The sequence below is a fragment of the Falco biarmicus genome, chromosome 8 (assembly GCF_023638135.1).
Source record: "Falco biarmicus isolate bFalBia1 chromosome 8, bFalBia1.pri, whole genome shotgun sequence".
NCBI lineage: Eukaryota > Metazoa > Chordata > Aves > Falconiformes > Falconidae > Falco > Falco biarmicus.
In genome coordinates, this window is record NC_079295.1 from 65,360,634 (window position 1) to 65,386,445 (window position 25,812).

The 25,812-nt window shown below is 50.6% G+C and overlaps 1 protein-coding gene and 1 long non-coding RNA gene across 2 annotated transcripts in view; one reads left to right on the forward strand and one right to left on the reverse strand.

Moving 5' to 3' along the window:
* LOC130154087 (uncharacterized) overlaps window positions 1-16,502 on the forward strand; it is a 29,974-nt gene extending 13,472 nt beyond the window's left edge. The window contains exons 2-4 of the long non-coding RNA XR_008823603.1: window positions 19-11,443; window positions 11,548-11,687; window positions 14,905-16,502. This is a non-coding gene — a long non-coding RNA (uncharacterized LOC130154087). The remainder of the gene's footprint in view (window positions 1-18; window positions 11,444-11,547; window positions 11,688-14,904) is intronic.
* SH3RF2 (SH3 domain containing ring finger 2) overlaps window positions 1-18,975 on the reverse strand; it is a 44,932-nt gene extending 25,957 nt beyond the window's left edge. The window contains exon 1 of the mRNA XM_056349828.1: window positions 16,587-18,975. Coding sequence (XP_056205803.1) covers window positions 16,587-16,958 — 372 coding nt within the window. The 5' untranslated portion in view covers window positions 16,959-18,975. The remainder of the gene's footprint in view (window positions 1-16,586) is intronic.
* Between the last annotated feature and the right edge of the window lie 6,837 nt (window positions 18,976-25,812).

Below are 25,812 nucleotides of genomic sequence, written 5' to 3' on the forward strand. Positions count from 1 at the left end.
CAAGTATTTCTATTTCAGAATGACCGGAGGTCTCGGCCATCGTCCAGCTTCCCTGGCGGCTGTCACCTGCGGTGGCCAACTGTGCATGTCTGCAAGAACATAGCAAGAGCAAGGTGAGTGCAGGTTACTGCTCTCCTGTGGTTATCGCCCTGCTGTAACACTGTGATTTTATTTCTGGGTTACAGGAAGACAGGCTTCTTAATATTGCTGTTTCAGTATAATATGAGAAAGAAGAGATATACCAAACCCAGAAGAGATGAGGGAACTTTACCGTCTTGACTCTCATAAAAATGAAACTACAGAGTTCACTTAAAATAACTGCTTTACTGACACTTATCTATACTCAAAACCTCAATTTAATACACAGTGCAACAGATCATTTAGACAGCTGAATAAATCCACAGCTGTCCCTAGCCCGGTGCTGTGAACCCACGCGGTACAACTCCAGGGCAGCCTGAGGGGTGTTTTTCCTGGGAGAAGTGCAGATACGCCACCCTTTTCTGTGCTCTGTGTAGCTGTTCTAGGTATGTGTTTGGGGGGTCCTGTGCACTGGAAATCAGCAACACTGAAAGGCTCAATCTTTACCTACTTGTGCTAAAGACAAGGCGGAGATACCTTTAGCATGTTTGTTGGATTAGAGTACTGCATCCCACACAAGTGCATCCTAGAACAAATACGCAACTTGAGTGTATTGCCATTTGCAACATCACAGTTGTGTATGAAATGCAAAACACCGAGTGTTAAGCTCTGTCCCGCTGGCCCATTGGCTGGAACCGAATGCTGCTCCTTTAAATGCTGGTCGGCCCTGAAGCGGTCAGGCAGCTCAACCAGGTGATCACTGCGGATCCCTTCCAACTGGAATCCTGTCCCGTCCCGTCCTGTTCCGTGTGTTTGAACGCTGTGAGGTGTGCCGTGCTCACAGGACAGGCTGCCAGTGGACCCATTGTCCTGTCATCTCTGCAGACAAGTTAGAAATAAAAGTTGGAAGAACAAATATCCTCATGTGTGTTTGTGGAGCCTCGATGGCTTAATGATGCCATTCTAGCACGGGCCCCTGTCAGTACGCAGCGTTTCTGTGCTGTACTGGGGGAGTGGGCCATCCAGCCTCACATCCAACTGGAAGCAGCAATCAAGATGATGCGCTCGGCTCTGCTGCACAGTGCGCCACTGGGAGAGTTTCCTTCTTTGCTGGAGGCAAACAGTGACTGTTTTTGGCATGAAGACAGACAGCTGTAACTAAACTATTATCTGAACTGTTAATGCTGCAGATATTGCTGTTTCCTTGAACTGTACCAGATTCTCAGCTTCACTAATATCTTGCGTTGTGGTTCATTTTCTTTGATTAATTTTGAATAACTGTTCCTCTGATTCTCATTGCAGGACCTTCACTGCAATTGGTAGGAATCTGGAAATAAGGAACAGATCCATTTTCTGGTTTCTGCCTGCTTTCCAAGACATGGCAGTAGCTGCTTCAAAGGATTCCTTGGACCAAGAGGGGAATCCTTGAATTTGGAATGGGAAAGTAGTTTTAAGGGTCCTGGCTGCCCCTCCTGTGCTGGTCGATGAGATAAAAACCCCATCAAGTGTCTCCTGGGCACCTGCAATGGAGGCAGCCACGGCTCTGCACCTCTGCAGCGTGGGAATCTGTGCTCTGCCTCGGGGGTGCCTGCCCTCACCACAGCGGTGCCTCTGCACACAATGCACCCCTAAAGTTTAAGTGAAAATAAACCACATGCTGAGCTCTGTTTCTGGCCTCTATTTAGCTGCATGAGGTACATGCTGAGAAACTGGGAAGCTGTGATTGTCCACAGCTCCAGAACCTCCATCAGTTTTAAGCAGAGGTGCCGGTGCCCAGGTCAGCCAGGGACAAGAGGCTTTTCTGCTGCTTCTGTGCCAGTCTGCAGATTTACATTGTCCTTCCCCACTTTTTAGTATTTGTAATGTCACGTGTGGGAACTGCAGGAAGAACCTTTGCGGATGGCAGAGGAGCTCCATCGGTGGCCAAGTGCTTCAAACCCAGCTCTCTCCAGCTCTGGTCTGCTGGCTGAGATGTGTGGGCACCACGGGGAGCTGGTCCTGTCCCATGAGAGCTGTGCTGCACCAGGTGTGAAGGGGATAAAGGGGAGCGTGCTGGGGGGGGTGATGGGACCCAGGGCTGCTGGCTCTGCAGCTCCTGTGGGTGGATTTTTGTCTGTCAGCTGCCAAGTGCTGCGGCCTTTGAGCAGGACCCTGCACTGCTGTTTTTCCAAGCCATAGTCACCAAACCCCTGCCGACCTCGTGGGAGATGGCACATTTGTACCAGTGACCCAGTCAGGCTTTTCCAGCCTTCTTCTGTGGAAGGACATAAACCCATTTCGCCAGGTCTGCCTGTGTCAGTGCCCCGGGCTTGGGCAGGATTTCTGCAGGGCTCACGCCCCCATCAGCCACGTTTGGGAGGTCAGGAAGGTGGAAGACAGAAACTTGATAGGAGTTTCCTGAAGTGTGGAAAAGATCAAATTTTTCATGGAAATGATCTAGGTTTTGGGAAGATAACATCTTCCAGCACTCTCAAATACTGATGCTTGATAGGAAAAAGGAACCAAGAAGAGAAAAATGTCATGTACCGTGTTTACTTCAAAGCACTTGAAACAGGAAGCAATTAGTTTAATGTTTAGTTCTAATTAACACATTTTGTCTGGTAATTTGTGCTAGTAGTAAAGACGTGCACTCGGCTTAGTGACACTGAAAAGTACATTGCTGGAAAAAAAAGAAAATGATGAAAGTGAGACTGTGGCTAGCGCTGCTCTCCATCAGCCCCCCGAGCACGTATGGGACGTGGGGACCGTGTGCCAGGATGGGAACGCTCCTTGCAGACTTGGGCCTGGCGGCCGCGCTTCCACACACACAGAAACAGGCTGTGGGAATACAGCATCACGGGAGGGCCGTTCTCCTTCGGAAAGACTGAGCTGACAGACTCTCTGGTGTGAACCAAGGACAAGGAACACAGAAAGAGACTCTTGATTGCCTCAGGAGCAGCCAGAAAACAAACAGGACTCATGCAAACTGTGAAGCCAGGGCTTGTGAAGGAGGAGCGCAAACGGACGGGGATGATGAGAGTATGGTTGCACAGCAAAATAAAGCAAAACATAAAAGGCATCAGGAACGAGTTATGGAAATGTATTAAAAGTAAGAGAAACTCTGAAATGAAAAGCATGCCTGTTACTAACTGGGAAAAGTGAACAAGCAGTAGGGTGCTGAATCTGGAATATTCTTTCTTCAGCAAGAAAAAGGATGACACAGGCAGGCAGGCTGGAATAAATAACTGAAAACTAGGTAGGATAGGCGTGCTGGTGACATCAGGGCTGGCTGAAAGTTGCCTCTCCTGCTTGGATGGATGGGCTGTTTCTTCCTCTAACCATGGTCACAACCTTCCTTTCTTCACCTTTCATCCCACTTCCATGCTCTTCCAATCTCACAGCCATTCTGTTTTCAGGTTTCCATCTAAGCCTGGTTTTCTTTCCTGTCACCATTTCCTGGAGCTTGCAGACCACTGACATAATCTTACGCCTCGCTTTATAGAGCAGAGCGCTTGTATTCAGTCATTGAAATTTGTTGTAAAACTTTTGTGGATCTAAGTGATTAACAGTTAATGCCTACATGCTGCTTTAGCACCCAAAAAGTACTCAGAACGTTGGTCTTTTGGGGCTTGCTAGTAATTTCAAACACTTACAAGGTAATGCAGGTATATTCCTTCACAGATGTTTTGCTCAGGAACTATTGTGACGTTGGTGGCCCTTTGATCTGTACCACTTATTCCCTGCTAAAGCTCCCTGTACTCCAGGGAAGGGCTCTGCAGTTCCCCATATTTGGGGTGGGGAACCTCAGAATTGTTTCGAAGGGATGAATGGTGTTATGAAGAGATTTGGAGATTTATATTAGATATTAGAGGAAATCCTTCCCCATGAGGGCGGCGAGGCGCTGGCGCGGGCTGCCCAGAGCAGCTGTGGGTGCCCCATCCCTGGCAGTGCCCAAGGCCAGGCTGGACGGGGCTGGGGGCAGCCTGGGCTGGTGGCCGGTGTCCCTGCCCGTGGCAGGGGGTGGGACTGGGTGGTCTTTAACATCCCTTCCAACCCAAGCCGTTCAATGATTATTCCACAACTGGATGTGCATTTCTAGTTGTATAACAGGGAAAAACTGTAATCACACTGGACTGTTTCAGCACTTGATGACTGACATTTTCATAGTTACATATTCTTTGTAACTGCCAAAATATTTTTTTCTAATATTTTAATAGTCTGTTAACAGCAAAAATCAATGTAATTTAAACAAAGAGGAGAAGAATTTAAAGAAGCCATAGCAATACAAAGCATTTTGCTTTGGAACCAATTGAAATTAACTTGAAATGAAGGTTTTAATGATCTTCACTTCATAAAAAATAATAGTAAATAATTCAAGTAATTTTTAAGGCCCAAGTAATTTTTTTCACAAGTCTATCTTTGTTGCTTTTTTTTAAAAAAATGTTCTTTGTCTGTTCAGATACTGAGCCAAAAATATCCCATTGATTTCCCAACTTTACTTAGGACATAAACCAAGCTTTTATCTATCCACATGGAGCAACCAGTGTGGTTTTCGCTGTACTTTTCACTTTCCTGCTTTGCAGGCCTTTCACAAAGTAGTCAAGCTGAAGTTTTCAGAAGGGCATACATCAGGGTCACTGTTTTCTAATGTGTTCCTAAGATGTAGAAAAGACAAAGAAAAGCAGCTAAACCCCCTGCAGCAACTGCCCGGTGTGTGTGGGGGGGCAGCCAGCAGAAGCCCTCCGCGGGAGCTGAGCTCATTGCTTATCGCTCCTCCTGGGGCTGAAACAGGCCGCTGTAGGTGCATCTCAGACCTGATTTCTTTCTCAGGCTTTGGCTGGTTTCTGTCCACTCCTGGATGTATAAGATCCTCTACAAGGCATCTGTTTCGCTTTATTTAAAGTAGGTTAATTGCAATGACAGAAACTGGGGTGCCAATTAAAGCTGGTGATAAAGACAAGGTGTGCCTGGAGGTAGATCGCTCCGGGCTAAGGGCAGAGGGAGAGGCTTTCCCAGGAGAGGACATGGTCGTGGGCGTGGGGTGAAGAGGGAGCTGCTTTGTTGTGATGGGTTTTTCTCCCGTTAGCATGTCCAGTTGCTTTTTGTTAATCCGAGGCAGCATTTTATTTCAGCAGGGTGGTAGCTGCAGCAAAATGTTCAGCCAAACACTGTAAATATTAGCAGCTCCCTTGCTGCAGAGTTCAGCACCTGTTTTTAAATTCATTTGGGAAAACACTGTGAGAAGTTCCGTGAAAAACTCAGCTAAAGGCGGTTGAGAAGTTGTGTAGAATATTTGCTGCCCTGTAGCAGAGAGGCAGCAACTACAAAGAAACATCACCGGTGAACAGAACAGGCTCTTTTCCCGTGATGCCATGCCATACTGCAGCTCTAGTAGCAATGCTAAATTAAATAAATGAGAGGGAGAGAGGAGAGTTTTTCACGTACTCCTATGTGAAAGCCTCTAAAATCAGTGGGAAGCTGAGCAGAAGAAGGGAATGCCATAGTACATCAGATTGCCCACTGGTACTTTTCAGGCTGTCAGGCAGATGGAGACCAACAGGATGCTTTGCCCAGACCTTTGGGCCAAGGGCAGCCGATGGTCACGAACCCAAACCCCTGTGGGTTTTGGTGCTGAGGAAATGCTTTTTTTCCTGCCTGTGGTGCCTTTGATGGCTGCAGAGAGCCTTGCCTCTCCCTCTCTCTGTCTTCTAGGCAGTTGTAACATTTTTCAACGCTGCTACATTTTTTTTCAGATTCCCCCCCTCCCCTGTGTTCTTCTCTGTCATGCCCAAGTGAGACATGACCCTGCCCCCCGGAGGTATTTCAGTCTGTCAGAGCAGCTAGAGCCCCCTTGCCGTGGGGCTGCCTGCGGAGCTGCTGCGAGAGCCCAGGTGAGAAGATGCAGCAGGTGAACTCCGGGATGTGGAACCAGAGACGGCCTCTTGCATTGGTGTGCTATGTGGTGCGTAGTGTCTAGGTGAGGTACTTTTCTGTCCTTGGCCGTACTGCCAGCAGGGATGGCCATGGCAGATGCATCTCAAAGCGTTGTCCCCATTCTTAGTGGATTTAAGGCCATTAAGGGAGAAAATATTTTTTTTTTCCTATTTTTGGCATTTGACATCAGCTGCGCTAGGGCAGCCATCCAATGCATCTGAGTCTCCCTCCGTACAAAACAAAGAAGCAAATTAAAAATATGTACATGTGTGTGTGAGGAAGCAATTCAAAGCATCTCTTCATAGCTGGGAGAAATGCACACTATAATTATCTTAAATGAGCTAGTTATAACTTCCTTATTATTGGCAGTGGATTAATGTAAGACCACACACTCATAGCACTGGTATTTAAAAAAAAAAAAAAAAGAGAGAGAGAGAGAGAGAGAAAGAAATGTGTGAGGCTGGCTGGGGTGGTGGTCACCAGGGAGAGACATTCAAAATTGTCACCGTAGGAGGAAAGCAAAGCCAGGGAGTGCAGTGGAGAGATTTCTGATGGAGGCTGTGAATGCCTGTAAACCTTGTCCCAGGTGACTCCATTTAACCGCCCCCCGAGGAGCAGCATGGCCCCGTAGTGACACTGTCCCTGCACAAGCAGACCGCGCCGCTGCCTGTGATACCCCGGGCTGAGCATGAGCACAATGCCATAAACCTCCCTGCACCTGGGATTTGTTTACTCCTTCACCCACTTCCAAGCAAGGCTCACTGCAAATGGCTTCAGCGAGACACAGCTAACGATGCTGGGTGGGATCCCTCTGATTCCCAGATGCTCTGAGTTCACCAGCATCCATGACTGTGTAGATGGACATATGGGATGAGTGACGAATTAATCCTTGGAATAGCTTATGGCTGTTGATGTCCAGGGGTGCTTCCTTCTGATTTTCTGCATGCTGAAGGGAGAGCAGCAGGAGCTGTTTTGGCAGGAGCGTACCCCAGAGCGCTGCCTGCTGCGGGCACCCCTGCTCCTGCTCCGCTGCCCGGGAGCAGCACTGGAGCTGGGACCCCAGCCCTTGGCAGGCGCCCTGCTGGCTCCGGCAGGGGAGGCAGACACATGGGGCTGAGGAGGCTGCTGGTAGGTGGATCAGGAATGGCCTCAGACGGGTTTGGACCTGCACCCAGGTGGTTTCCCAGCTCTGATTTTCATAACTCCACACAGGGAATGCCCTGGAGTGGCTCTTCGCTGTGCCTCGTCCCTCGAAGGTAGACAGCCACCACAAGCATGTGGTCTCCTCCCCCACTGGCTGAATGTCTTTGCAGTAAATACCGAGGGCCTGATCCTGATCTGGGTTTCATGGGTGTTGCCCCACGTGCAGGGAAGCAGTCACCCCCTTGGACCCTGTGCGGGAGAAGCAGCCCAGGTGTGGGATGCCTGGGAGCCCCGGTCCCCTGAACTGGAGCAGCGGCGGCACTGCCGGGCTGTCCCACCCTGGAAGAAGCTGGTTGACCAGAAACTGACCCAGGACACTGCAGGTGAGCTGTGACAAGCCGGGCCAGCCCCACTGCATCACCTGGAAGGTCTGAGGGGATGGAGAAGATGCAGAGGGGAGATGCGCCCGTCCTTGGTGCACAGTCCACGGAGCCCACATGAGAGGCAGCTCAGCCCCGTGCTCTGCACGAGCTCTGCCTTCCCCTCCCACCCCCGGCACTGCGTTATTTGTGCAAAGAGCTAAACAGCTGTGCTGTGCAGAGGCAGCGATATTCCTGTAGATACATGATTTCTGTAACACGTAACAGCCTCCTTGAGAGGAACAGTTTATTTCTAGGATAGCGCCAGGAAGAAAAGAAATCCAGTCCTGGATGTCTTCCAGTTCGATTTTTCCCCCACTAGGTACTGTGGGTTCGGTTTGCAGGTGTTTTTTGATTACTTTTTATTTTGGAGCAGGACTGGTGTCAGTCGGAGGGGACTGGCACATGGGTGTGCTGCACGAGGTGGCATCAGGGGTGCCGGAACCAGGATTCACCAGGACTTGCTTTTTGGGGAAGCATGTTGAATTGGGTCCTGCAAGCCTCTGAACTCCATGGCACCAGCTCTACGCCTAGAAGCAGGAGTCCAAGTACAGCCTAACAGTTAAATTGTACTGAGGTGCTCGAAAGAACTTCCCACTCCAACACCAAAGGATGGAGAAGGCTCTTCCTACCAACCCTATAAGAACTGCGTGGTGTGAAGAGGTGGTATGTGGTAGGTGAGGGCACATTTCATTCCCAAGATCCACAAGCGAGTGCTAGAGGTGTACCGGCGCGGCTAAAGAAATGTTACGAGTATCTCTGCTCTCGACTGGGCCCAGAGTGACCCATCCAGCTCTGCACAGAGATGCTTGCATCTTCAATGCGGTGACCCCCACAGTGCAGGGACAGGCTGTTCCACAGCACACATGGAAACATCTAGAATACTCAATGCATGAAGGAAATGGAAAGCTTGTGTGCTGACCCCGCCATGCGGGCGGTGAGGGCAAGATGGCCAGTGGTCCCCATGCTCAGGCACGGTACATGTTACCAGAGGCTAGTGCTGTGCCAGGCACTGTACAAGCACAGCAGATTCCTGCCCTGGAGAGCCGGCAATTTAAGAGACTGTGCAGATGAAGGTTGGGGTGATGGTGGAGGTACTCTCCCTGCGTTACCTGCGGGGATAGTACCAGGGGAGTGTGAATGACTCACCTAGAGGCAGAGAGCAACTCCAGGACAGATCTGAGAGCACAGCCCAGGCCACGATCCTGATGAGCAGTGATTTACACACCATGAATGGAGAACTGGTTATTACCTACGTTCTGATGCCAAAGGACATGCTGGCTTTTCATAAAGAGATAATCAACAACAACTGCCATACATTTTGATTACTAACTTCTGCAAGCTGCCTTCAGCATCCTGCCACCGACTGCCCACATTTCAATGGGATGAATGAGCCCCACATAGTCTCCTTTGTGTACTCAGTTAGCACAGTTTCAGGGCTCTTTAGGATCCAGTTGGATGAAAAGAGCTGTCTGAATGTAAATTAATTGCCATTACAATTCTGTTTTTCTGCTTTTCAGCAGAGGCGATAACTTCAGCCTTGTCACAGAGAACAAAACCATCAGAAGTGAACTTGTCATTTCAATCTCTTCGTATAATTATATTCTGAGGATTCAGAGAGCTGGGTGGTTTCTGCATTATTTCTCCCCTCAGGAGGATTGCTCCCATCTTCCAAGCACAAGCTGACTGAGTGCACCAGGGAGAACAGAGTTAGTCCCCTCCCGCTCACGTTGGTGCTGGAGCTGACCGGATCTGCCCCGTTCCCTCTGGGGTTTGCCAGGACGTGAGGCCAGCGCTGGTCATGGCTAAAGCTGGTGGCCCTCCTGCACCGTGAGCCAACAGGCCGGCATGGGGGCAAGCTGGAGGTGTCGATTGTACAGAGTTAGCTGGGTGTGGAAAACAGCATCTTAAGTTACAGGTGTAAGTGGGTGTGATTTACAGACTGAGGAGATTAAAGCAGCTGAAGGAGTCTGCAGAAGCAGGTATTGGAGCCTGTTGCTGAGGGTGCTGGGGCTGGTTTCTGTGCTGCAAAGTCTGTGCATTGTGGGCGCTGGTGGCGGCGAGCGGGAGCCCTCCCACCGCCTGCCAACTGACCCCCTTTGGTGTGACACGGCACCAGGGCTGCTGCCACTTCTGAACTTTGCCTGTCCTAACTCTGGCTTTGCACTGCAGGAATGAAACGGAAAATGGGGAAGAAGACTGAAGAAAATACAGAGTAACTTCTGTCACGGAGAGGCCCAGTGGGTGCCCTGTTGGTGATGGCTGAGGTGCTGCTGCAGACGCCCAGCCTGAGAGGGTGCCTGGCTGCCTGCCGGTGCTGTCCCCATGGCTCTGCGGGAGGACAGTGCTGGGTCAGGCTTCCCTTTGCCCCAAAAGGGGTTCAAGTGGGCAGGAGGGGTGCCAGGGGCACAAGGCAGGAGCTGTTCAGTGGGAGGGGAGAGGGCAGTCTGGCTCAGGGCATGGCAGGGTGATGCTGGGGACCAGCGTTTGAGCTGCAGTGTCTGCACGAAACCTTTTTGCATCTCTTCCACTCATTGCTGCTATCAGATGTTTTTGTCTCTGCTGCAGTCAGCAATCTCGGGCAATGGTTGAGTTGTGTGTCATGGTTTTAAGCCGTGCAGAAAACAAACTGTGTCAGCCCTTGGCGTGCCCGGTCATGATGCTCTGCCTCAGCACCGCAGTTCTCAGAAGTGGCTGTTTACTGTGCAGGGAGGAAACCTGCATCCCGCTCCCTCCTGCTGCTGCTGAGCCCTGTCCCTGCCAACGCGTTGCCCTGCCTGCGTTGGGGACGGGTGCTGTGGCCACCGCTGCTCTCCCTGGCCTGGCAGCAGTGCTGCCCTGCTGGTGCCCTGTGCCTTCCGACTGCCCAACAGCCCAGGACTGGGTTTTCACAGTATTTCAAGGAAGTCCTTAATTAGTGATGGTACCTCTCTCCATTAGCCTGCCACCTCCACTTAGCAGCCATTTTGATGGTAAATTAACGGCTGTCATGAAGTGATGGCCGCTAGCTGGGCCTTGCCTCAGCTGTAGGCTGAGCCCAGGAAGGACACTGTCCACCTGGCCTTGGGCGTCCTCATCTTGCCCAGACATGGGGCTGGGTGAGGGAGCTGCTCTCCCCTTCCTTACTTCCATCTCCTCGGGAGACCGACTGACTCCGCAGCCCAGTTACACACGCTGCACGCCAGTGTGGTTTCCCAGCAGGTGAGGCTTGCTCTTTCCTCCCTGCAAAGCCAGTGAGAAATTCTGGGCCCATCAGTTGTTCATGGCCCAAAGAAAACCCCCTTAAAGGGGTTGGATGGCCAAAGGACGCGCCTGTCTCTTACAAACAAGATCGTAAACTTTGTCCCCTGTGCCGACATCAAAAAAACGGAGGTTCCCCAAATCAGGGTAAGCGCAAATCTCCACCTACAAGCTCCTAGGGAAAAGGTTTTCTTAAAAAAAAAAAAAGGTCATAGTTCTTTGTTCATTTGCCCAGTGCCTTGCTCGTGGGCTCCTGATGGTAAATGGAATTCCAATACCTGAAAATTAGTAGCAGCAGAACAAAGTCCAGTGTTCAGTGCCAGCACCGCAGTTTTCCTACAGTGAAGCAGTGCCACAGTGAAGGGGGAGCCAGGCAAGGTACAGACGGCAGCAATAAATGGGTTTTCTCCCTGCCAGGGTCCGGTCTTGCCTCTCTCAGGACATCTTTTATCTCCAGCCCCAGCGCATCGGCAGAGCTGCACATGAACGTGCCTCCTCCTCTCCCTTCCCTCCAGAGTGGAAAATTACAAACTGAGGCCAATGACCAACTTTGTGGACCCAGGGATGTCGTCCAGCCACCAACAGGGAAACTGCGAGAAGAGGAGGACTCTCAGAATTCCAGCCTCCTGCCTGACCACGATACTTAGCAGGTGAACACACATGCTGAGAAACCCTGCTGTTCTATTCCTGACTTGCCATCTGAGCCTGACTCATTGCCTTGGTAACAAATTAAAACACTTCCATGTGTTTGCAGCTCGGAACCTAATTTTGTAAAACCAGGGAAACTGGACCTCGTGGAGGTCCTTCGGCTTTCCCCCGCTCTGCGGTATCACCTGGGAGTGGCCCCGTGTCCCGCCTTGCTCATCCTTCGAAAGTATGGAGGGCTGTTTGCTGGTAAGTGAAATGGACCTGAATAGTCTTAAAACAATCACGCACCCACCCCAGCCCACTGCAGAGCCACCCTCACACCACCCTGTCCTGCCTGGAGTGCAACAGTGCCACCTCGCATTTACAGTGCAACTGGGTGTTTCATCCTTTGTCCCATCAAAACGGTGTTTTCTTTTTAAGCTTTCTGTAGGGAGCCTGTCATAGCCCTCATCCCCTGACCCTGAGGCTGTGGCTCTGCCCCACACTCCTCTCCGACAGAAATGAATGGCTCAGTCTCCTGGTGTAACACCAACTCGTTCTCGTGGCTGCAGCAGTGCTTGCAGCTACTGTGAAGCTTCCTGCTTCTGTGCTCCCAAATCTGTTGTTGCACGCACAGCTTTTGGGGCGTGTATTGTCAGGCAATCTATATCAAGGTGACTTCACTCTCACTTTGCAGTAGATAAAAGTGCTAAAACTACATGCAAAGGTGAAAAAAGGCATACGACAGTATCCTGCGCAAGGTGCAAGCCAGCACTGTGCAAACAGCTCCTTAAGCCACACTCGGCATTTTTTTAGAATGAGACAAACCCCGATGGGATGTGGCTGTGGAGGAGAATTGGGGCAAGCCCTTTCTCCCAGAAGGCTGTAAGGCCAGCAGGATTGTTTTAGCCAAATAAAGTGGCTCCACTTCCAGCTGAGGGACCCTGTGGCACAAGCAGCCAGAACCCACAGCACTGCTGGGCGAAAGGATGCTGCCCCTCTCCAGCAGAAAAGCAGCTGGTGACACCTGTTCAGTCAGAGCCAATGTGCCTGTGTAGAGTTTCTGGGTTTCTAACATCTGCGTAGTGCTTGTCCAGCCTGAGGTGATATGACATGCGTCATGAGGTCATTGCCGTGACTGCACAGGAACTACTGGGCTTTTGCACAGCGAGTGGGTCAGGAAACATATTTGCCTCTGGGTGCAGATGTGAAGGTTGCTTTGAGTAAGGTTTCAAAAAGATCCAGCAATTAAGTCCTGTCTGTCAAATTTGGAAAGGAGTTGGAGATGTTTGTGGAGGAGAAGAAAATATCAAGACACAGGCACTATATATAGACGTCCGTGTGAAGGTGGCGATGTTGGAGCGCAGTGTATTTTTATCCCAATAGAGGTGTTATCTGTCTATCTCCCATGAAATACTGGAGGGGGGTGTTACAGCACTGAGTTCATGCAAAGAGAAAACAGCCGAAGTCACAGTTAAATTTGTGTGGTCTGTGTTTTCCAAAGGCAAGATGTCATACTCGGGACTTTTCTCCTCTGGCTCACTGCCCTGTATTTGTTGCATGACAAAGTTCATCATCCAAGTAGCTGTCTAGTGGCCTGGATGGATTTTTGCCGTGTGCAGGGTATGGTTTAGGTTTGCTACTCATCAGAGAAGTACGGGAGTTTTGTGTATACCTCAGCACACACAATCTTTCTGTTCTCTCACCAGCAGCAAAGCCATGTTTAGCTTACATCAGGGTTGAGGCCAAATAAGAAGGATGCTTCAGCACAAGATGTAACCACATCTGGCACATGCCAGGGGCGGTTCCGAAGAGTTCAAAGGCTTCAGTGTAGATTAGTTACGCATTCACCTCCTAGCAAATCCTTTTATTCTTAAATTCCAGACAGTTTATTATGTGGAGATCCTGAAAATCCAAAGTCTTGTCCTCTGCATAGATGTTAAACGATCTTAAAACCTGGCCAGACATCCCGGGAGCTGCTGCTGGGCAGTGCCAGCGGTCCCAGCACTGCACTGCCTGAGCGGCTGCTCCCACGGTGGCTGCTCAGGGCCCATCGGATCCCTGCGAAGCACAGCCTGTGCATCAATAACGCACGTATGTGCCCACGTGCATGGACCCGGCATGTGCCCACCCCACATCAGCACATAGGAAGTGGATTCAAAAGGGATTTATATGCTAGAAAATAAAAAATAGTTTGGGATGGGCTGTAACTAGAATACTCCCTGCTTTTTAAAGGACTGGCTGTGTGAAATTCCTGACTGAAAAATGAGTATTGCAGTACTGCTAATTCAGAGCTCTTCTGGGGCCTGCTTGCACTTCCCTCTCGGAATGGAATGCGTTCTTGGCTTGCTTGGTGATGAGGGGATTTATTTTACTTTTTTGTCTTCATGGATGCTCATGAGGATGAAGAGCAAAAAGCTGGCAAGGAACATCTCTGCTGAGAAAAGAAACTTTGCTCAAAGTTGTGAATTTCTCAGCTCCATGGAGTAAAGGAAGTTTATTTATAGAATGGGTTCTTTGGTGAAAACAAAACACATCCTGTATCCTGCTTTTGATGGCATATCTGGCTGCAGTGCAGCATGGTGCTCGTTAATTTTATTTGCTTTGTAGCACCAAGTGGTGCATAGTTTTAGCAGTAATTAGCGGACTATGCAGATTGGGGCAGTCTTTCTTTGGAGAGTACACGACCTTCCACTGCAGTTGCAAATGGATACTGCATTTAAGCGTACCAAGGAAAGCAGTTGTGGTGGGATTAACTGTGGCGGAGCAGGATTGCACGATAGCTGTTCTCACTGTGATTCTTGACAAAAAGCATCTGTTCTGCCTTTGGAATTGTCTGGAGGCCTCTGCTCACCCAGATTACTTCAGATGAACACCCTTCATGGAACTCTAGCACTCCGCAGTGTAGGGAGACCTTATGACTGCCTTGTCACTTTGCAGCACACAGGCACTTCCAGATGAGGCCTTGCTGCTGCCAGGTGAAGCACTGCTGTCACCGGGGGCCGGTTCAGGGGAGGCTCCGCATGCGTGAACACCCCACTGGAGCACGTAAAGTAACACCTAGTCCTGTCTGCGTGTAGTTATAACCACCAAAACATGACTAATATGTTACATTCTTCACCTTGCAGCTGAGGATTCCGAAGTGTTTTATAATTCATTAACTAATTAAGTCTAAAAGCATTTCAGTGTAACGTGTTTTTATATCCCTTTGCTGGAGAGGCACAGGGAATCGGAGGGCTATCCCAGTGCCGTGTCCCCGCGCTGCAGGGAGCGGGGCCCCAGCCCCTTCACTGGTGCTCGCTAGCTCTGCTGATGCCCAGGAATTTGGTCTTAAAAGGGTTTTGGGAGCTGCAGACTGATGGATGTTGCCATTATGTAATATCAGCAACAAGTCCCTACCTGACCTGAGAACTAGTAAAAGAAATGTGAAACAGGTGAGAGAGAAGGAAAAAAGATGAGCGTATTTGTGCTTCTTTATCTACAGCTCGGGGAGGCGGGTTGGAAAACCTACAAACCTCATTTTCAGCTGAGATGCCGCCCGTAACGGCAGTGGCTGGAAGCTGTGGCTGTCCGATGGTGTGTCCCGTGCGCAAACGGCACCAGCAGCCCCTTGCCACTGCCCTGGGGAGCTGGTTTGCGGCGAGGGGCCTTGCTGGCCGTGGCTCTGCTGCTGGCAGGAGCCGGCTGACACCGATGGAGCAGGGCCAGCTGCGGCGGAGACTACCAAGCCCCACAGGTCACGGCAGCCCAAGGACCGTGCTTACCCTCGCCCTGCTCTGTTGTGAACTCCGGCCACCACCCACCTCATGGGTGCTGAAGATGGGAGATGGCTGCTGGGCTGCGCTGTTGCCCACCCACCCCTACACCCCAGCACCAACAGCACAGCATCGCTCCGTGCCTGCAGGGACTGAGCTATGTCTTGCCTTAAGCTAAGGCATAATTCACAGCTGCCGAGGTGCATGAGGGAGAAACGGATGGCCGCTTCCAGGCCACCCCAGGTTGCCCACCCGGCCCAGGCTCTGCCTCCGTGCGCGGGCAGCGTGCCTGCCTGCCTGCCAAGCTGTGGGCTGGGCAGGGCTCCCAGGAAAGGCACCCAGTTCCTGTGTCTCAGGGCCATGCTGCCCTGTTTCCCAGTGGGAAAACCTGAGAGGTGCCTGGTTTTGATGTGTGATCCATCCAAGACGCCTTAACACTGCCACAGAGGTTCCCTGGGATACGCACACCAGCTTGTGCCCACACGACCTAGGGGGTCAGCTCCGCCGCGATAGCCACACACGTGCACCCCTGTAGCGCAGGTGAGAAAACCTGTCCTATGTCTGCCTGGGAGTTTATAGCTCTGCAGTTGTGAAAAATGCTCTGAGAATTAACAGCCGTTTAAGCAAAGCTTTTGAATATTATGGAGAGGTTTGTGGAGACATTGTACAGAAGAATAGTTTGGGTGGGAGAAATGGAAATCCAGGAATATTATGCAGGAAAGGTGAATCCACAAGTCAGTCTCTGCCCCAAATTCAATCTGAGCCAAGCTCCTTTAACAGGTCTAATATCATGTCCTCGTTATTTAAGAACAGCTTTTGTACTGTTAAAGAAAATGACAGAAACATCTTAGAATTTTAAAATCAGCCTAGTTTACTAACATAAAGTTGGTAAGTTAGTTGAGTTTAGTATTTTTGATTAGTAAACCTCAGAGTATTTTGCCATGGACATAAGCATCATTAGGTGTTCTCCTTCCTTTCCAATGGTGGGGGAAACTGAGGTGCAGCAATGGGAAATACCTTTCTCTGCCTCTTAACAGTTACAGCTTTGCAATTACTGATTTAATTGCTATCATTCAAAAATTGTTACATTGCCTGAAAGTCAAAGCACCTGAAATGCCCCCCAAAAGTCAGAAACCACCTGAAAACTCCTAGGGAAAACAGCTGCTGTGAAGTTTTTGTAAGGAGAAGGGCAAGCTGATTTTGTCTCAACCTGAGCGTGCAATTACTGCTGTGATGAACTTTAAATAGTCAAATACACAAGGAAATAGCAGACAGATTTGCAAACAAAATGATCTCTCTTACTTCAAACATTTCTGCAATACTGCTAACAGGAAAGTTTCATAGCTTTTGGCACACAGATAGAAAGCTTTCTATGCTTACAGAGAGAGTAAAGAACGTGGACCCTCCTTACCCCTTCCATGTGGATCCTGGGATTGGTCAGCAGCCGGTGCTGATGAAGTTGCAACCCCCTGGGGACTCTCCTGATGGAGGCAGGGGAGGACAGGACCCCTGACCTCTGGATTGAGCCAAACCTGGTAACGTTTTGTCCACACCTGACTCCATCCAGGAGGCGAATGAGGAGCAGGTTGGAGGGCAGCTGCTCGATGCTGCAAAGGACAAGGGTCCTGCACTCGGGGCACCTGAGCTCCTTCTGGGTTTTCAGGATCCTCTGCAGACAGGGCTTGCAGAAAGTGTGCTGGCAAGGTAGCACCTTTGCTGTGGCATCGAGCTTTTCAAAGCACACAGGACACTCCAACAGGTCAAGGAGCGCTAAATCATCCATCTTCAGTGCAGAGCTCTGTCACAAGCAGAGCCATCCACATGCCCCATCCACTGGAGCAGGCTGATATGCCTTCCTGCGCCTGCAAGAACCACACCAAAATCCTGGGCTGAAACAGCTATCCTGCACAGAGGGAGAGGGAGGAGGGAAAAAAGAGCAGAACTTGACTGCTGGAGTATGTAATACATCCCACCTACATTGCAAAGCAGTGCCTCACCAGCCAATTTGCAAATGTATACTTTGCGCTCACATCCAAGTTTGAAGTGAGTCACTTGTGACTCAGTATGCGCGAGGGGACGACGTTTGGGCTGGCACCAGAGGCAGGTCCTGCTCGCTGGGCAGACAGATCCCGCAGCTCAGATGGGGCGAGCTGGCTCCCCACTGCCGGCTGGGGCAGCGCTGGCTGCAGCAGGACAGGATGCTCAGCCTTACTTACACAGTACACAAAGTTGTCTTTAATGCTTCCTGGTCTGCGGATCATAACTGACACAACAGTAAAAAAATTGCTAGCTCAGGAGATGAGTCCATGATAAACATCAGACTGGACCTGTTCACACTGGGCTCCGGCTGAAAGCAGCCACTTGCTGCATACATCCCTCGCACACCTACATGCCACCTCGTTTTTCAGATCAGTCCCAATTAAACTTTCTCTCTACCCATTTTGACAGCAGTTCTATAAAAAGTCCTTCAAACACAAACACTCTCCGGAGGTACCTGGCAGAGACGCGAGGCACTCCGCAGTGCCATCCTCGCCCAGTTTGGCTGCCTCAGCTCTCTGAAGCAACCCAAGACGATTATTCCTCCCACAGCCTGAAGTCACTCAACCTGTTCAGCTCCCCCGGTGCTGCACGCTGGTTGAGACTGAAGTGCACACCACGTCGTGATTCAAGTCTGGACTTGCGGCAGCCATGCATCCCCACGGCGCAGAGGACGCCCCGTGCCCACCGCTGGCCAGCTGCTGGAGCAGCCACGTGTGCCAGACCTGACCCAGCCTCGGCCTTCTGTGCCCTCGGCACAGGGAGCAGCCTCTCCAGCTGCTCATCCCTATGGATGCTCGCCTCAACAGCAACCGCTCTGTGCGGCAAGAGGGAAAAGCCGAAAAGCATGCGTTTGTTAGCTGACTCCCTGTGTGACCTTCAGTGCCATCACGACGCGCTCCAGCAGCTCCCGGCTGTTCCCACTCCCGGGCTGGTGGGGCAATGGGTTCTGTGCTGGGGTGCGGTGGCCACAATGAGGTGCCAAGTGCGTCCAGCTCCTGCCACAGCTCCCCGCAGGAAATGTGCCCACACGCTGCAGTGGGACCCAAACCCAACAACAGCAGTGTGGGCTTTGCGCCTTCTCACCCCAGTGAGGCACTGGCTGTGGCATGGGAAGGCCAGGGGACATTTCATGGCATCTGTGATTTGCATTCACTTTATCAGCTGAATTCCTGTCTTGAGGTCTGCCTTGCTCACACATACTGATGGATTGCCTAATGAGAGCAGCAGATGTAGTGAAGATCCAAGATAGTTTTCCTTATAATCCTTGCCATATCTCAGTTGTGTGTTTACAACCTACAAGTACGACAGATATTAAAGGAGGAGAGTTAAATCTGAAGGAATGGTTTCTCCTTGATCCTCTCACAGATAACGCTACCAGATTGCACATAACGTCCCTTCCCTTTTCGCTGGAGGACTCATTCAGAAGTACAGAGTGGAAATAGTTAATGTGATTTTTCAGAAGTTCCTCCCCCCAGATCATGATTTTGTCAAAACAAAGGGTTTTTTTCTCTCTCTCTTTTTTAAAAAAAATAGTGGCCATTTGCTAAATTAAAATGTTGACAAACATCTTCAGGATAATGCAAGAAACCAATGACCTCACTCTGTTTCATCTTGAGTTTCCTTTTACTTTGGTATTTCTTTGTAGTCTGTCATATGTTGATTTGTGCTTGGCTGACTGAGTGCACACTTTTTAATGAATGTTGCAAATAACATCATCTTACCTACTGGTATTTTTAAATGCAATGCGTGACATAAACTATTTTGAAAACAAAGGTTTTGAAGGTTGTTTTTCTTTCTTACATATTCTTCCATATTTGTGCTCTGTGATTAACACTCATGTCATATTTTCATCTGATTAGAAAGGAAACAGAATCATGAAATATTTTGCAGTGGGCAAGTAGTGGTGGAAATGAAGTTGACCGGCTAGTTTTTTGCACGCCAGTTAATGCTAATCTCTGATCAGATCTGTTTTGTGAGTGCTTCTTCAATTTTTCCTAAACTTTAAAGGCCAGTCTGCTTTAGTTGTGCTACCAAAACAACAGGCAGGACTGAAACTGCTGGGGAGCAGAGTGTGCATTTTGCAGCACAGTTCCTGGCAAATTCCCAAAGGAAATCAGCAGCTGCTGCCCGCACACCTGGCACCTCGGGAGGGCCCAGCCCAGGGGATCCAGCGGCGCTGAGTGTACTCGAGGGATCCAGGGGGATCCGGGGGGTCCAGAGAGCACTGTGCCTGCAGGGTGGCCAGGCCAAGGCAGCAGTTACTCTCTGGGCTCCTTGCAGGGCTGGGTCTTGCCCCTCAGTGCAATGTGCAGCTGTGGGAAGCATGCAGTGTTGTCCATCGCTTCAGAATGCCACCAGGTGCTAAGCTTGGGGCAGCCTTTCCCCCTGAAGCTGAGAGTGATTCCATCCCCCTCCCTGGAGCAAGCAGGCTGCAGGTCACCGAGGCAGGGACAGGGGCTTTTTCCAAGCAGGAGTTTCTAAATTGCCTGGTACAGCGAAGCGAGGCTCTGATCTTGATTGCAGTCTCTGCATTCTGCTGCAATATAAAAGTTGATGATGCTAACACCTAGCATTTATATAACACTTTAAATCTTCAAAGCACTTTCCAAATGCTAATTCATCTGTGGAACGCCCCTCGGGCTAAGCATCACCCCCACTTTGCATGGAGAAAACCAGGAGATGAGGCCACACAGCATATCAATGTCCAATTTGGGATCATGATGTGAGGCTTTCCTGGTTCTCCACTTAACACTCAGACCATCCCATTGAACTTTATTATCTGCCTCCGCCTCTCCCTTGCAATGTGTCTCGTAATTGGGGTTAAAAAGCAAAGGCAGAACTAGAAAGCTGCTGGTCCTTCCCTTTCATTTTAAAAGTCTCTGTTTGATGCTGGTGTTGTAATTAACTCCAGGCTGGATGCAGTGGGGTGCCTGCTCTGGAGGACGCTGCTCCTCGGGCAGCAGGCAGCACTGTCGCTGCAGAGAGCTCCTTCCCCGGGCACAGCCATCCTGGCCCCGCTTGGCTGCAGGAGCTCTCTTCGGCTTACCAGTACCACAGGGATGAAACTACTGAAATACGTATTGTGAGTCTTGTAATCAAGGTGGTTTGTCGTGAAGCTGGAAACTAAGAAACAACATTGAGAACAGAAATAGTTGTTCTGCTCTGACGGGCCTGTTCTTCACTTTGGTGCTGAGTGGCTGTGCATCCGTGTCTCGCCAGAGAGCTGCATCCCTTGGCTTCCCCCACCTCCACAGTGGACTCAGAGAAAGCTCAGACAGGTCCCAAATAGCAAATACACTTTGTCCCCATTGTCCTGCAGGAGCCGGGCTGTCCAGTAAGCGCTTCTGTGCACCCAAATCACGTCAATGCCGGGGACAGGCTGAGTGTGCCCAGCCTTGCAGCAGCTCATCTGTGTGCTCCCCCAAGGAGAAGGCTTGCTGTTACCAGAGCACACAACGCATGATGGGAAGCCAGCCCTGTCACTCCTGAGAGCACGGAGGGTTTACGGCAGTATTTTTCACTGCTGACTCTTGAGGCTTGGCGATATGTGCCATGGTGAGAAGTGTGAGGTTTGTTTTCTCCACACTGTCATGGCAAGTGCCTTGTGAGAGCCACAGTCTCTCCCACCACCTTGCTCCAAACCTTTCTCTGTTTGTTTTTTCCGGGAGAAAAATTGGACAGATTTCTGTGTTTACCTGAGTGTGTGCAGCTCCTCCTCTCTCTTTGACCAGCAGGCTGTGAGCATCCAATGCATAATGAGACCAGTGAAAAAGTATTGCCTTTTACCAGCTTTGAATTTCATGTTTTAATATCGTTGGCTATTGCCAGTTCTGGTGGTTATGAGACTCCGACATATACAGAGGCTTTGTATTTAATACCTTTAGATCACAAATAGCTCCGTGAAGTTGGATATAATTACTTCCATTTAAAGAGGAGGAAAACCAGAGGTGGGGTGACTCTTCAGGGTCATAAAAGCAATCAGTGGCAGAGTGGAGAAGGGAGCTTACATCAAACAGCCTCTGTGATCAGCTCTGCCTCACTCATGGCCTGATGCACTGGGATGCATCCTTACAGTATGAAAACTAATTTTATCACTTTTCCTGTGGCTGTCTGGGCAGAGTTACCAGAAGATAAGGCACTGTTACAAGAAATGGGAAACTCCACTCATTTCACATGTATCATACAGTTTCAATATTGAAGGGCAACAGAACATGGGGAAACTGATCGTGAAAACCCTGCTGTTGCAAAGCAAACAGTTGGTCCGTACAGCCAAAGCCATTTTTACATGTCTGGTCTGTCCAACCAAACAGGTTTACTTTGACCCACCAGAAAGTTGACTCACAGAGCTCTGCGACCTTCCGTCTTCTGGCTGAAACGATGGAGACGGTGCATCTGTGTCTCCACTCTCCCGGCATAGGGAGTCATGCCGGTGGGACTATTGCACCTCTAGGATGCCGCGTTCTCTACGCTGCCTGCCGGTGTGCAGGCTGGGCAGCACGGCTCTGCGGCAGCACCGACATCCCGCATGGCTCTGGCAGCGGGCTCCCGGGAAGCCCCTTTGGCAGCAGGTGGGGCAGCTCTTGTTTCTGTGTCCCTTTGGGCTCCCTACTCGAAATAACAATGGGGAATAATGTGAGCAAGTGAGAGGAGCTTCTTTCTGTTACCCCTCTCCTCGTCTGCTCAGGACCATCCTCTTCGCCCCATCCTTCATCCCACCACACAGCCCAGTGCCCGGGCAGCCAACCCTGTGGGTGTCAGGGACCCTGCGCCCCCCGCCAGTGCCACAGGGGCACCAAGCTGTGGCTGGCTGAAGGCTGCAGCACTGCCTCAGAAGGGGACTGTGCATGCTAGGAGAGGGCATGGCCACGGCAGCGCTCCCTGTGCCCTTCCTGGGAGTTATAAAAAGCCTCCGCTACTCTGCATCTTGCGAGTGGATGGCACATGCCTCCTCCTCTTGGGAAGAGGGACCTTTCAGGCTGTTTTTAGCTCCCGGAGGGCAGGGAGAGGGGGTGCCTCTTACAAGCTGCTACAAATTATAGATCTGAAGCTAACAGCTTGTCCTCCTACCCACCCACAAACATAACGCCCAGTGTTGCCACTGCAGGGGGGCGAATGGCAGGACCTGCCCATGCCTCCAGACCCCGAGCAGCGGGACGCAGAGCAGTCCCCTGGCACAGCATGGGGTGGCTTGCTGTGCCACTCGGCTCCCCAGCTGACAGCACACCTTTGGCTGCGGCAAGCGGCTGTGCACAGCTGCAGCAGTGGGTTTTGTACACATGGGCTAATGCTAATTTAGAGAAGCCTGCACATTTAGTAAATACATTGCATTTGTGTGAAGGCATAATTAGGCCAGTGTGAATCTGCAGGGATGTGCACAGCACAGGGACCTGCAGCCAGCAGAGCAAAAGCCTTCCTAAAATTTTCCATCTCTCAAACCAGCGCTTGGTCCCCTCTGCTACGTCCTGGTATGGCAGGCAGCCAGCCGCCACCACCTCTCTGCTTCCAGCACCCAGCTCCTCAGCCTCCGGAGGGACACACAGCAGGGGCAAACCCACCAGCAGCTGGATATGTAGTCTTTCTTTCACCTTCTTCCCTTTCATGAGCTATGCCTGAGATGGTGGATAGAAGCCAAACGTTGAGAAGATATCTACCCTTATGTAAGAAGAGTGGTTCAAAGAGCTGTTTATTAATCTCGTGGAGAGTTGAATGCTGTATTTTGCCCATAAAAGCCTTGTGCAGTCTTGCTGTTGGGTAATGTGAAGGCTTCAGCCAATTCTGAAGTAGCTGGAGCAGAGCAGTGCCTATCCAGAAATAGAGAAGTATTTTTAAATGAAATTTATTCACTGGTTTTCCTTAACACAGATTGTTATGTGTTTGTTGAAATATCACTAGAAGTAGCTGGTGGTGGAGCTGGGTGAGCAGCAGTGAGTGGATGGATGCTATCCTCCCAGTGCCTGGGGAGGTCACCCAGTCCACCTCCTCCTCCTCCTCCTCTTCCTCCTGCTGCCACCTGATTGCTGCACCAAGGGCTGCAGCGCCAGTCCAAGAGGGGAACGAAGGTGATTAAAGCTGAAACCAGGCTTATGAGATTTTGGGGCAGCCCCAGAAGAGGCTTTGACACCTCTGAGTGAGCACCTGCGAGGTCTGAGCTCAGGCACTGGGTCCCAAGTGGGTGCCGCTGGCAAGCGATGGGGCAGCACCGCCACCCGTCCAAGGGCAGGTACCCTGGGCGCCATGTGCTGCAAGGGCTGGTGCTGGAGTTTCCTCTTGGGGAGGGAAGGGCACTGGGCAGCCTCTTCTCAAGTAACCCCAGTTTGGACCTAAGCTGCCTGTGCGGCTGTGGCCCCTGCAGCAGGCAATGCCCCGGGTGCCCTGGCACCAAAGCCAGGGCTGAAGAGGTCGCTGCTGGCAGCCTCTGCTCCACTCTCCTGCTGCGGCTTTCTCTCTCTCTGCTTGCTGGTACGTTTATCCTTTTTCCCTACAGTGCAGTGAAGAACCAAAGAACACAAGCACTAAATCCTGCTTCACTGGGATTTGCCTGATAAGGGCTGAATCTGCAGAGATGCAATTTTCCATTTTTTAAGACAAGAAGAAATAAGTGTTTCCAAGTGGCACTAGAGCTGAGCACCACTTAACAGGCCTTTGCAAGTTGCTTTGAGCACTTCTCAGCTGTTCTTCACATAGGTTGACCACAGAAAATATCAGGCTTCAGTTACCTAATTAAACACAGATGCAAATAACAACACTGCTTGCCACAATGCATCACCTTTTAGTGTTTCCAGGTGCTTCTGGCCAACAGTGTGTGCTGCAGCCCAGAGCAGGGCCTGGAGCTCAGCCAGTGAAGCCAGCCAGGTTATAAATACTGCTGCTGAGGAAGCACTAGGGTGGGATGGTTGTGGGAGGGAGAGTGAGCATGATGGGGGTAAGTATTTAGTGGACTGCTGCAGATGTACCTCTGCATTATTGAGTTAAGTAGCAGCTGGATGAGCTGTTTGCTGCTGCTCTGTTTTGTCACATGGTGATTTGAGGGCTGGTGGTTTGAGTTTGTGTCTCCAACTACTTGCAGAGCAGTGCTCCTTGTGGAAGGAGGTCTGGAGAGCAGGACCCAGGCTGCCTGTAAGCCTTGTGAAGAAGAGTGTAGTGGAAAGGCACAGTGGGGTTGGAGTCATTGTGGTAGAGTTACTCCACACTGGCAGGCCAGTTTCCATGTCTGCAGGTGCCTGGGAGCTGTAGCTCAGCCATGGGACAGACCTGTGTTCCTTATGCACTTGCCTCTGATGTGAGGTGGTGTTTATCCAAGCACTGCCCATTTCTTTCCTGTTGTTCTTCTCCACAGCTGTAGTCACTGAGTGTTTCTGGGGGTGTTTGTGGTGCCATGCTGTTGTTGCACAATGGTGGTCTCTGCTGCTCTGCTCTCTACCCAGAGCACATGTGGTGTTCTGCACTCCAGTTTCAGGTTGTGCTGCTGCTCTCAGCTGGAGCCAAGGGATGTTTGCCTCTGTAGGTAAAACTCAACCCTTGGGAATTTCCCTCTTTGAAGTGCTTTTTCCTGGTTTTTTTTCTTTGTGACTTCAAGATTTTTATGCTTACTTGGGACTCTTACCCGCACATGTAAGAGTCTCTAAGGCTAAGGTGGGTGCTAAGTAAGCTGGCTTTCATCAGGGAGCCTGCACGCTCCTGGAAGTGCTGGGTGTCCTCCACTCCCACTGAGCTCAGCCTCCAGGAATGCACGGCGGGACCTGCCTTGCGCCAGGCAAGGCAGCAGCCAGCAGAAGGAGACCTTCTGAGCTTGGGTTCCTACAAAAATGGAGTCTTACGAACTCGCAGTGTAGGTGAAGGTGAGCATGTGTAGTTCTGTCTCTATGCATCCTTATAACTTGTGAATCCAGTTCAGCGGAGAGTAAAAGCATCCAGAATTTTAAGTATCCTGTGACTTCTGTGAAAACAGGAGGCCGAGCACAAAAGAAGGAAACCCTGTTAGCCCTCTCGTGAAGGGAGATGATGCAACATGTCTTCATGCCTTATTTCAAATCTAATTAGATGCTCACAACTCACCACAGGAGATGGTAAAGGTGCTCCAAACAAGAGAGGATGTTTGCCTATTAACGGACATCAGAGAATCCAACTGTGAGCTAAATGCATATGGAATCGGGCTTGCTTTAGCTGCTCTACACATAAGCCTGCTAGTTATTACCATAATACCAATGGCTTCATTTATGCTGTGTCCTGGTCCTTTAGCCTATAGGGGGTGTATTGACCCGTGATTTCAGCCCTCTGTAACAAGAAGTTTGGATGCAGGATGAGAAAGAAAAGTGAGTTAAGAAGCCCCATGGTCAGGATGCTCAGCAAGGGCTGGTGGTGAATGAGCAGCAACTGATTGCCAGTTGATGCACATGCTCATCAGCAAGTGAATGAACACCTTTGGGGGAGCAGACTGGCACTGAGCAACCCCAGCCTAGAGGGGAGTGGGAGTGCTGGGGCTGCACCCACCAACCCTCCGCAGCAGCATGGGTCCCTTGGCTGTGGGAGCCAGGGGTGTGCCCTGCCTTAGGGAAACCCCTGCTTCAGCTCCCTGGAATTTCAGCAGGGTCCATGCT